This window comes from Ylistrum balloti, unplaced genomic scaffold (genome assembly GCF_031769215.1).
Source record: "Ylistrum balloti isolate Yb309-2 unplaced genomic scaffold, AGI_CSIRO_Ybal_v1 Utg369800, whole genome shotgun sequence".
NCBI lineage: Eukaryota > Metazoa > Mollusca > Bivalvia > Pectinida > Pectinidae > Ylistrum > Ylistrum balloti.
In genome coordinates this window covers 634,938-648,653 of record NW_026781978.1, presented here as the reverse complement: position 1 = coordinate 648,653, position 13,716 = coordinate 634,938, and the positions used below count along the sequence as shown (strand labels likewise).

Here is a 13,716-nt window from a genome sequence, read left to right as displayed (position 1 = left end):
TCATCAAACCAACACAAACATTATTTTATTAAAAGTTACCCTTCGTAATTCCTACAAATTAAAGGAATACAAATATTGAAGTATTTAATAATTGAAATAAAAAAATAAAACCTCAGAAATGACAAATGTGGATTGCAACAACATATTAAAAAGGTCAGCAATTAATTGTTAATTTGGGTAAACAATTAGGCAATGCTGTTTTTAACCATATACTGGATAGTCATGAATGACAATGAAATATCACCCTTTTTGGGTATAAAAATTTCATCCTTGGTTAGTGGATAAAAACCTGACTTAGTCAATAAATACTAGGATTGTGAGACCAACTTTATACTTACACATATCAACATCACTTTTGGATTTATTATAACATATCGCCGATGCTCTGTTCATGGTGCCACATTTTGTTGTGGTTGGGGCATGTGTGCAGTTGATAAGCTTTTTCTCATTACGACATTTAAATCGGGTTAATGCCTTATTTGCTAAAGAGTCTGTGGACATCTTGCCGAGCTTGGAACCTCTGAGGTACATGGCATCTTTGTATCCAAGTTGTCTACATACAACTTTGGCATCATTATAATCCCATTCATCATCACACACCTGAACCCAGCCATCATCCAGACGAACTTCAACAGTGCCGACATCAGTTCGGCCCCGTGACTGTAACCTTACTGTAATAGATCATATTAAATACATATTAACAAAAACAAGAGTATTTACAAAATATCGTATGAAATAACAGACATTTTCCAGTAACATGTCAAAACTATTGTATTTCATTTGATTCACTTGATTTTTTTCTCTATGTCCATTTTTTACAATTTTTCTAAATATGACAGGATTATGAAGATTTTAAAAAATCTGGTCATGCTACTCTGCTAAATTTATTTTATCAAACTGATTAAATGTATCCTAATGATAGTCTGTACATGAAAAAGTCAATAAGAAATTGACAACCATAATATTTATCATAAAATGTCTCTGATGGTTTTTTTTCTTTTCTTCTTCTTTTAATGAAACACCACTTACATAATACTTCTTTTCTGTAAACTTTAATGAATTTAAAATAGATTGTAATTTATGTGAATAATCATTTCTCTTGTCACCTATCTTCCCTGGATTTTCATTCATTAAGATGTACCTCAATAATTTTAAATAGCAATGACATTTTGTTTAGTACAGTTCAAAGAGTACTAGTGTATAAACACAATGACATCATAAACTCTAGTTTCTCTAATTTACTTCAGGACATTGCACAAAAAAATACGCAGAGTACCTCATGTAAGTCTATTGATGCAGCAAAATTGGACGAAATTTTTATGTTCCGACCACTTTAAGCTGTGCCTCATCTTGTATCCTGTTGTGTTATGTTCCTAATCAAGGTCTTCACTCAAGATCTAGCACCTCCATTTCTAAAAGGATTTCTATCAAATTTAGGGCAAATGCTTTGAAAACCCATCTGATGAGTTTCTGTTGCAGGGTTCAAAGGTCAAGGTCACTGTTACTTTATCAAACATTGATAATTTATTGCTTGGAAGCAAGGGTATTCATGCCTTATAGACAATTCTAAGTTTACTTGCTTCTTGTTTTCTATTTCACCAGATGTGTAGATAAGAGGATATCTACAAAGTGTTGGACCAGCTTTTGTCTCTATGGCTCTACAAGACCTATTATACACTCTTCATTGGCATATCATCAATCCTATTCCATCTAAAGTAAACAAGCAATAGAGGATATCATTGTATGCCTGGAAGAATATAAACAAATCTCAGCATTACATGTCAGTACAAAAGGTCACAGAATTTGAAAGTCTCCTGCTTTTCTTCCTTGTTCTATTTGACAGGTGTACTTTTGTGCAGACATGCGGTAGTATTTCTCTAACAACAAACAAATATCAAAGGGACTGATCCTTGTGTTGAGCATGTTCCAACACGCGTTAGTGTGTCAATAACTGTCAGACAACGGCCCATCAGACAGACCACATGTCAGAATATTGTATCTGATGTTCATATATAATATGCCTTACATTTCCATGTGATTGTTGTGTAACGGTAAGTCAGCCAGGTTTGATTACTAGCTTAAACTGTCAGCTTATTGATTTCAAATCAAAGAAGAAAAGGAATGAATGTGTGAAATTTGTGCTAGAGGGGTTAAATGCTTGTCAAAACCATCTAAATTAGCTGGTGTTTTTCCATCAATAGTAATTGTACCTTTGACCTTTGAACTCTTGATACCTGATTCCAATACCTTATCCTGTGTATGCTACTGATCAGGATCACTCAAGAATTGAAGTCCCTAGTCAAGAGTGATGACAATCTTTGGGTGAACAATACTCTCAACCATTCCCTATAAATCTAATGGCATGACCTTGCATTTAACTTCCTTCATTTTGTGCTTCATATGTTTTTGACTCGTTTTAAGATACTGTTGTACATATATGGCCACATTGACTCACCAGATAGATACTGTTCTACATATGTGGCCACATTGACTCACTACATAGATACTGTTCTACATATGTGGCCACCTTGACTCCCTAAATAGATACTGTTCTACATATGTGGCCACCTTGACTCCCTAAATAGATACTGTTCTACATATGTGGCCACATTGACTCCCCAATTAGATACTGTTCTACATATGTGGCCACCTTGACTCACTAGATAGATACTGTTCTACATATGTGGCCACATTGACTCCCCAATTAGATACTGTTCTACATATGTGGCCACCTTGACTCACTAATTAGATACTGTTCTACATATGTGGCCACCTTGACTCACTAGATAGATACTGTTCTACATATGTGGCCACATTGACTCACTAGATAGATACTGTTCTACATATGTGGCCACATTGACTCACTAATTAGATACAATTAGATACTGTTCTACATATGTGGCCACCCTGACTCACTAGATAGATACTGTTCTACATATGTGGCCACATTGACTCACTAATTAGATACTGTTCTACATATGTGGCCACATTGACTCACTAGATAGATACTGTTCTACATATGTGGCCACATTGACTCACTAGATAGATACTGTTCTACATATGTGGCCACATTGACTCACTAATCAGATACTGTTCTACATATGTGGCCACATTGACTCACTAGATAAATACTTTACTTCATGTGTGTAGCTGCCTTGACTCAAATGGTAGACATTATGTTACACCTGCAAGGCTAACTTGATTTATATGATACTGCGGTACACATCAGAAGCCACCTTGACTCAAATGATAATTAATTGTACATACTATGCATGTAAGGCTCCTGATATGCATACTAAATCTTTACTGTCATAAAAAGGAGATGTCTGACTCACTTTGTCTTCCTTTTAATTACTTTTATCTTTAGCCTGGCTGAAAGTCCATTATGTGTACAATTATTTGTAAGTTAAATGTTTTGCATGAGAAAATATATAATATATGTTGTCCCCACCTACAAACAGAAAGACATAACACACACACATACACATCTATATACATATATATATTGTGTTTCATGAGAATTTTTTATGACAAGTTTTCCTAAAACAATTTCCATGTACTAAATATTTTGCACCATAAAAGAGAAAATTAAGGTCACAAGCCAATTCTTATTTAGCTACTACTGGATTTGTTAAAAAAAAAAACCAATATGTTCACGTCAGCTTTAATTGTTAGCCTTCGACTCTCACCTGACTTGTCATAACAGGAGACACCAGCGTCTTCATAGTGCCGACAATTGTTAATGCCCCAGCCGTTGTGCTGACAGTCAGCAAGGGTTCTCTCTGACCCTGTACACTGCACATTGTCAAGATAGATGGCACCTGTGCCCTCTCCGAACGGGGAATTGGAATGTGACTACAATTACAATCATGTAAAATCCTGTTTTTATTGAACACACATTGTAAGATAGCAAAGAAAGAAAGATAGGTCAGAGTGAACAATTCATCAAAATCACTTTTCAGGAAAAAGCAGCCAATTTAGATAGTGGAAACCTTTTGCAATGCCATCAGAATCTTTGTTACATGAAGAAATACTTTTCTCAAAGGTATGGGGACACATCTGCTTTGTACAAACTGACTAATTGAACATGTTTACTATAAATAAAATAAACCAATTATTTCGAACACTAGAAAGAAATGTAATGCATACCATTGTATCTATGCACACAGCATCTATTTAAGAAAGGGTACAAAAAGTACCAAATTACCAGGTACAACAAACAATTATGATAGAATTGTAAAATTTGATGTCCTGTTAAGAAAAAATATCTGCTTGTTGTATTGTTCTGGGAACAATGACAGACTCGGAGGAAATATTCAAGGATATTTTAAATCAATGACATCTATCTAGCAATAAGACCGTCCTAAGTAACAATCCCATCTACTTTTAATGCAGTTTCAGCAAAAATGCCAACAAATACTCTGTTTCATTTATCCTGTAAGTAAATAGCCATAGGCCTACCTTGATACTTTTGTTCACAAGGACTTTTATTACTGGAGAAATATATATACAATTCATATAGCTGTTTGAATGTTATTTGTTTATTCTTATTTATTCTCTCGTTCTTTTTGCACGAGAGTGCCATATATAAAAGTTGGACCCAAAAGGACCTTCAATTTGAAATACCGTATATGACCTAATAAGGGCACAGGGTATGGGTAATTGTAGGTGAAGGTGCCCTTAATAAGACTTAAAATTCGGAAGTTTTATAACACGGTATATAGGTGATATGTATGCACCAGACAGTTTCCAGTTCAACTGAGAGTAAGAAGAAATTTGAAACTGACCATAGTGGAATGCCCGCGAAACCATTTGGTGTTGTTTATAGACTAAGTCTAGACAGAATATTGGCACGTGAAAGTGATTTTCAATGTCCAGCGCTATTGGCGTGGACAGTGATATGGACTAGCCCTGGACATTGAAAATCAGGCCTGCATTCAATGTCCACAGTTCAGTCATAAAAATCCTCAGTATAGGCTTATTTATATATTCTGGATAAAAAGGAAGGTGTAGTATTTTATATCAGTTCAGAAAGCAACTTGACACTCGACAAAGAAATTTTCCTGAAAAAGGGCAAGGGTGCCCTTATTGAGGCAAGCTCCCTAAAAAGGTCAGAGATCTGAACCTGAAATCCAAACTTTTGGTGCAAGTGAGTCTCATTAACAAAAAATATAGTAGGTTCTTAAAATCTGGGCAAGACCCACAGGAAAAGCATAAGTCAAACATTCAAATATCTGGTTCCCAAATATCACTGAACATTCGAAACTTGTACCCAAAGCTTTGCCCTTGTAATTGAGATATGGTCGGTGCTAGTTGAGATATATTAACCCCGATGGTTGAAGCAAACAAACTACAACTAAATACGTTTTAGGTTGACAACAATTTATTGTACAAACATCAATCTGGTTTTAGAGGGCAATATTCTACAGATACGGCCCTGATAGATCTATTTGATTACTTAAAGTGTCAATCGTCAAAAGGCTTATATACTGGCATGATACTTTTGGATTTACAAAAGGCCTTTGACACTGTGGACCACCAGATACTATGTGAGAAACTAAAGTCCATGGGGGTCGAGTGTACATCGTGGTTTTCTTCATATCTATCATCTAGAGATCAAGTTGTCTCAATAAAAAATGCAATGTCTTCATCTCAAAAAGTAACATGTGGGGTACCCCAGGGGAGCATTCTTGGCCCCCTTCTGTTTCTTTGTTATGTAAATGACATGGAGCTTTCAATTAGTAAAGATTCTAAATTACTTTTATACGCAGATGATAGCACGATTCTATTTTCAAGCAAAAATCCTAATGAAATCAAGGCAAAACTATCGGAGAAGTTATCTAATTGTCACACTTGGCCAGTAAATAATAAATTGTCTTTGCACCTTGGAAAAACAGAAGTCATTCTTTTTGTTACAAAGAAAAACCTAGCAAAATAGACTCTTTTGAAGTAACTATTAATGACCAACCTATTCAAACATCAGATCGAGTGCGCTATCTCGGTATCGATATAGATAAGTGCTTAACAGGTGAACATATTGTTGATAACATAATAAAGAAAGTTAATTCTAGACTCCACTTCCTTTATAGGCAATGTAAAGATCTCCCATTGGGTATTAGGAAAACACTTTGTAATTCTCTTGTTCTGTGTCACTTTGATTATTGTTGTACAGCCTGGTACCACGGTCTGAGCCAAAAAATGAAACAACTGCTACAAGTTGCACAAAATAGATGTGTGCGTTTTATTTGTAACCTTAGTCCTAGAGATAGTATAAATAAAAATGTGTTATCACAGTTAAATATCTTAAACGTGGAAAATAGAGCAAAACAATTATGTCTCAATCATATGTACAATATATTCCATGGAACATGTCCTAGTTACTTTTTGTCCAGATTTACAAAATTTTGTGACCAACACTATTATAGTACAAGGAATTCTAGTCTGAATTTTTGTTGTGCCTTCTTGTAAAGGTCAAATTTCAAAAATGTTTTATTTTAATGGAGTAAAGGCCTGGAACTCTCTTCCCGTGGAAATATGTTTGTCTAGCGGGAAACAAAGTTTTAAAAAAGCTGTTCGGGATTTTTTACAAAATACCTCATAATTGGATACATTTTCTGTGATACAATGATATTCCTGCCAAACTTTTAGTTTAAATAGTTTTAGGTTCTTTACAAAATATATATTTTATATCAATAATATTTGTGCATTTTGTATTATGTAAGGTCACTGTATTTTATGTTGTATTGTAATGTTTTTTATGTAAAGGGACCACAGCGGAAATAAGTCTTCGGACTTTACTGTGTTATCCTGGTTCAACAAAATTGTTACTTTACATGTTTGTATGTATTTTAATATTGTGTTTTACCAAATAAAAACATCTAAAATCTAAAAATCTAAAGATGAAATGTGTGTATTGTTTTCATAAGGATCACCTCTACATCTAAGGAATGTGAAGGTGTGTCATTTAATACAAGACACCAGTGAATCTCACCATCATTCCTCATATTAATGACACTTGTTAATGATAGATTAATGACATTTTAATTATATGTACATTTGAAAATGTGGGCAATAATTTTTCATATGTTGTTGATCACTATCATATGGCATGAGACAAGAAATTTGATATTCATGATATTTGATTAGAGTGACAAATTTATCAGAAGTAATGTAATAATAAAATGTCAGACCTGAGTCATTTATGAATGAGTTAGGAAACATTGTAGTCTTCAAGTCTCATAATACTTAGATATTTCTAATGCTTCTAATGGATCACATCTCTTTTCCACCAGTAAAGCTGAATCAATAAAAAAATAACAATCTATTTTACAGTTAGCTGGCACATAATATGTAGGATGTCAGCATATAATCTCTGGGGTGTAAGCACATCTCTGGGGTGTCAGCACATAATCCCTGGGGTGTAAGCACATAATCTCTGGGGTGTCAGCACATAATCCCTGGTGTGTAAGCACATAATCTCTGGGGTGTCAGCACATAATATGTAGGATGTCAGCATATAATCTCTGGGGTGTAAGCACATCTCTGGGGTGTCAGCACATAATCCCTGGGGTGTCAGCACATAATCTCTGGGGTGTCAGCACATAATCTCTGGTGTGTCAGCACACAACCCCTGGGGCATCAGCACACACTCTCTTGGGTGTCAGCACATAATCTTTGAGGTGTAAGCACATAATCTCTGGTGTGTCAGCACTTAATCTCTGGTGTGTCAGCACATAATCTCTGGGGTGTCAGCACATAATCCCTGGTGTGTCAGCACATAATCTCTGGGGTGTCAGCACATAATCTCTGGGGTGTCAGCACATAATCTCTGGGGTGTCAGCACATAATCCCTGGGGCATCAGCACACACTCTCTTGGGTGTCAGCACATAATCTCTGGTGTGTCAGCACATAATCTCTGGGGTGTCAGCACATAATCTCTGGGGTGTCAGCACATAATCTCTGGGGTGTCAGCACATAATCTCTGGGGTGTCAGCACATAATCTCTGGTGTGTCAGCACATAATCTCTGGGGTGTCAGCACATAATCTCTGGGGTGTCAGCACATAATCTCTGGGGTGTCAGCACATAATCTCTGGGGTGTCAGCACATAATCTCTGGGGTGTCAGCACATAATCTCTGGTGTGTAAGCACATAATCCCTGGTGTGTAAGCACATAATGTCTGGGGTGTCAGCAGATAATCTCTCAGGTGTAAGCACATAATCTCTTGGGTGTCAGCACATAACCCCTGGGGCATCAGCACACACTCTCTTGGGTGTCAGAACGTAATAACTGGGGTGTCAGCACATAACCTCTTGGGTGTCAGCACATAATCTCTGGGGTGTCAGCACATGATACCTGGGCATCAGCATAAAATCCCTTGGGTGTCAGCACATACTCTCTGAATCGTAAGCACATAATCTCTGGTGTGTCAGCACATAATCTTTGAGGTGTAAGCACATAATCTCTGGTGTGTCAGCACATAATCCCTGGTGTGTCAGCACATAATCCCTGGGGTGTCAGCACATAATCTCTGAATCGTAAGCACATAATCTCTGGGGTGTCAGCACATAATCTTTGAGGTGTAAGCACATAATCTCTGGGGTGTCAGCACATAATCTCTGGTGTGTCAGCACATAATCTCTGGGGCATCAGCACACACTCTCTTGGGTGTCAGCACATAATCTCTGGGGTGTCAGCACATAATCTCTGGGGTGTCAGCACATAATCTCTGGGGTGTCAGCACATAATCTCTGGGGTGTCAGCACATAATCTCTGGGGTGTCAGCACATAATCTCTGGGGTGTCAGCACATAATCTCTGGGGTGTCAGCACATAATCCCTGGTGTGTCAGCACATAATCTCTGGGGTGTCAGCACATAATCCCTGGTGTGTCAGCACATAATCTCTGGGGTGTCAGCACATAATCTCTGGGGTGTAAGCACATAATCTCTGGGGTGTCAGCACATAATCTCTGGGGTGTCAGCACATAACCCCTGGGGCATCAGCACACACTCTCTTGGGTGTCAGAACGTAATAACTGGGGTGTCAGCACATAATCTCTGGGGTGTCAGCACATAATCTCTGGGGTGTCAGCACATAATCTCTGGGGTGTCAGCACATAATCTCTGGGGTGTCAGCACATAATCTCTGGGGTGTCAGCACATAATCTCTGAGGTGTAAGCACATAATCTCTGGGGTGTCAGCACATAATCTCTGGGGTGTCAGCACATAATCTCTGGGGTGTCAGCACATAATCCCTGGGGTGTAAGCACATAATCTCTGGTGTGTCAGCACATAATCTCTGGGGTGTCAGCACATAATCTCTGGGGTGTAAGCACATAATCTCTGGTGTGTCAGCACATAATCTCTGGTGTGTCAGCACATAATCTCTGGGGTGTAAGCACATAATCTCTGGGGTGTCAGCACATAATCTCTGGTGTGTCAGCACATAATCTCTGGGGTGTCAGCATATAATCTCTGGTGTGTCAGCACATAATCTTTGAGGTGTAAGCACATAATCTCTGGTGTGTCAGCACATAATCTCTGGGGTGTCAGCATATAATCTCTGGTGTGTCAGCACATAATCTCTGGGGTGTAAGCACATAATCTTTGAGGTGTAAGCACATAATCTCTGGTGTGTCAGCACATAATCTTTGAGGTGTAAGCACATAATCTCTGGTGTGTCAGCACATAATCTCTGGGGTGTCAGCACATAATCTCTGGTGTGTCAGCACATAATCTTTGAGGTGTAAGCACATAATCTCTGGGGTGTCAGCACATAATCTCTGGTGTGTCAGCACATAATCTCTGGTGTGTCAGCACATAATCCCTGGGGTGTCAGCACATAATCCCTGGTGTGTAAGCACATAATCTCTGGTGTGTCAGCACATAATCTCTGGTGTGTCAGCACATAATCTCTGGGGTGTCAGCACATAGTCCCTGGGGTGTCAGCACATAACCTCTGGGGTGTCAGCACATAATCCCTTTGGTGTCAGCATATAATTCCTTGGGTGTCAGCACAAAACAGTAATCCTTTGGGTATCAGCAAACACACTCTCTAGGGTGTCAGCATATAACCCATTGGATATCAGCACATTATCTCTGGGGTGTCAACACATAATATCTGAGGTGTCAACACATAATATCTGGGGTGCCAGCATATAATCCCTTTGGTGCCAGCACAAATCAGCAATCCTTTGGGAATCAGCACATAATCTCTAGGGTGTTAGCACATAATCTCTTGGTGTCAGCACATATTCTTATTTATTTTACAGGATAATCCCATGGTTGTTAGGTATAACATAACTCTATCTCACATAAAAATGGAAAGATAGTTAGAACACACTTTGATGCTACGAACAAATTAATGTAACTTAACCATGCTGCATAATGATACCATTATCAATTTTGATGATGGCACAATTAATAGATTTCACAACCCTTACACTTTGTTACTGTTTTTTCAAAATATGAATGAAAAATAATCAAATAATTTAGTCTGTTCCATGGACAGGTTTATCTCCACTCTAATGAGTGGCTGGTCAGAACTCAGTGACCATTGTACAGACCAATCAAACTCTTATACCGAAACTGCAATAAAATAGGAAAATAGAATGGGCTTATTACCAGGAAGGGGTTTATTGTAGAGTAAATATGGTATTGATCATCAAACTGTAAACAATGTGAACCTGATGAAAACCTCACTTTTGTTATATTCAACTCTGAAAGACAAGCAAATTTTCCAAAAGCAAACGCTTACTGCCAAGCAGTTATAATTGAAATGGAAAGAATAGCAGACAAACAGGTTGAACAGAGGCACCATAGTTGTGTCTTGAACAAAAAAAGTGAACTGAAAAGTGAGATAAAATTCTTGACAGTCATGGAGTCTGGAGGAAGCAAATGAATTCTGGAGTCAAGCATTGCAGCAAAAAACAACAGAGAAAATGGATTTTGGCTTGAAATTGATTGAAAAACTTTACATACGATGAAAAACTCATCCTAAATTGAATTTGTAATTGATTTATACTCACAAATGTCAAACTATCGCAAGAATCATTTTCAACATAATATGAAAAATGGAAAATCCTGTCTGTGAGGACATGAAATCAATTTGTATAAGCCTTGGTATTTCAAAGCCAATTGTATATGATTGGAACAAATATTGCCCGTTTCCTTCACAAGGAAATGAAATATTGGAATGGTAAGTTACTTATCATATGGTAAAAAGAAAAAAAAATTTCCTACATATGCTGGTGAGAACTGTAAAGAAGATCCATATTTTCACACCATAGATGCATACAAAGGGAACATGAAATTTTTTTAAATACGAGAAAATATTTAAAAATTGATTTGCTTGGTTTATAACAGCCAGGGTCATTTCCTTGTAGTAGGTGGTGGCTACCTCACTAATCAACATACAAGAAGTCTGTCACATGCCATCTAAAGCAACAGAGGTAAGGTATCTTGCCCACGACACAACCACAACAGCACGGATCAGTTTACTACTCAGCACATATCTCACTACACAACATGGATCTTCACTTGAGATAATGGCTACAAGCTAACGTTATAACTGACAGAGCTATCATAGCTTCAAATATTGTTGGATATTTTTTTCCCTTTTTTTTAAAATCAGTAATTTTTCTAGTTCAGAATTTTAAGAGATGAGGTTTCCAGAGCAAAATTAATCTAAAAACTATGTTCTACTTTCAAATATTCAAACCATACATATTACAAGAATTGCATTTTTTCTATGATGTTAATTTTATCAAACTATGTGTGGCTAAGACATGATGGGATTGACATATTTCCAAAATCATTTATTTTTTCATTTTTATTATGAGCCAAGTGTTTGACATTATGCATTTTTAGGAACAACACACAAATACAGATCAAGTACTTTGATCTACCATTCCACAAAGGTATCCAAGTTTTGGAGATACCAGTACTTCAGATAAAATGAAGCTAGAAGCTCATTCTTACAGCACCTATTCAGTAGCCTTTAAAAACAAATGCTATTTCATTGCCCCGCAATAAGTCATTCAGACTCCCATAACTTTGAGTCAGAATTTGTGTTGGTCAGAATTTGTGTTGGTCTGTTGACTTTGAGTAAGAATTTGTATTGGTCTGTTGACTTTGAGTCAGAATTTGTATTGGTCTGTTGACTTTGAGTCAGATTTTGTGTTGGTCTCTTGACTTTGAGTCAGAATTTGTATTGGTCTCTTGACTTTAAGTCAGAATTTGTGTTGGTCTGTTGACTTTGAGTCAGAATTTGTATTGGTCTCTTGACTTTAAGTCAGAATTTTTTGTTGGTCTCTTGACTTTGAGTCAGAATTTGTGTTGGACTTCTGACTTTGAGTCAGAATTTGTGTTGGACTTCTGACTTTGAGTCAGAATTTGTGTTGGACTTCTGACTTTGAGTCAGTATTTGGATGTTTGTTCCTTGGACTTATTGCAAGATAGAAAGGATATACTTACCGTTCCCCACTGAAATCCAAGCTGACGACACACAACCTGTGCATCCTGGTCTGACCACAAGTCATCACATACAGTACCCCAATCAGTTTTATTGCGAGATACTTCAACACGGCCAGTTGTTATTCCATCCCCGCCCTGCAGTCTCACAAAGATCTCTGAAAACAAGTACAATGGTGTCAAAATATGCACATTAGATTATTTTAAAAGAAAATAAATTTTAAAAATATGATATCTATCATGAAGTGTTCGTTTACACTGAACGATCATCTGAATTGGGATGAAATTTTAATGAGGAAATCTTAAAATATTGAAAAACAAACTATGTCAGTGTGTGCACCTTTTAAGAAAAGGCAGGGGTGAAGATTTTATTCTATTATTTTCAAATATGACAATTTTAGACAAGATATTTTTCATGATCAACTTGTTCAAACGGTTTTTATTTCATTGTATACAGAGGAGTAACTCACTACTAACAACAATATTAAATGGCAGAAATGAGTCATATAATAATTTGAAATATCAGATTTGCAAGTTTGAGTAACTTTTAGGAAAGCTTTGCCAGGAGGCATGATTTATTATATATGGTCTTTATTTATTCTATTGATGGATGACAATAATTAAACCACTGGCATCTGATCGCTAAATGTTAAAACATGTTTTAAGAAAAAGTACAAAAAATTGTTTTATGACCATATTACCTATGAAAACATTTTGTTAGCATTCTGAAAAAGTTATGTGTCCCAGCAAAATAAATCAAAGTGGGCATGAGGCAGTGGGTTAATAGTTAAACTGATTCAGCTAAACAAAATGACCAGGACAGGTATTAATTACGTTATCTAAGTCACAAATAGATTCTACATCTGCCAATGGAGCAAAAGCAAGTGTTCAGTCTAAAAGATAATGTATAAATTAACATAAACAAGGCGAAAATACTCTGCAACACAATAAATGACAACTGAATGAATTCATATTCATACAGTGTAGAAGTTGAGAGTACAGGTCGCCTTACTAGCCCCAGTTAGTAGAAATTTCCCTTCAGTCGCTATTTCGAACCCCATCGGTGGCGGGTTAATTACTCCTTTCTATTACACATTAACATGTTTGGCCTACTTTTCTATGAACATATCCAGGTAAGGGTTTCCATCATGGTGGTCAATTCAATCAGTACGACTTCAGAGTATTGCACATGTTTAGTAATTATCACACAAATATGTAACAGTGTTAGTATATAATTCGACA

The 13,716-nt window shown here is 36.8% G+C and overlaps 1 protein-coding gene across 1 annotated transcript in view; it reads right to left on the bottom strand.

Annotated features, from left to right (window-relative positions):
* Positions 1 to 13,716, bottom strand: part of LOC132544490 (deleted in malignant brain tumors 1 protein-like) — a 63,334-nt gene that overhangs the window by 30,982 nt on the left and 18,636 nt on the right. The window contains exons 2-4 of the mRNA XM_060208096.1: positions 12,478 to 12,632; positions 3,690 to 3,855; positions 339 to 671 (exon numbers count right to left, since the gene is read on the bottom strand). Of these exons, the coding sequence (XP_060064079.1) occupies positions 339 to 671; positions 3,690 to 3,855; positions 12,478 to 12,632 (654 nt within the window). The remainder of the gene's footprint in view (positions 1 to 338; positions 672 to 3,689; positions 3,856 to 12,477; positions 12,633 to 13,716) is intronic.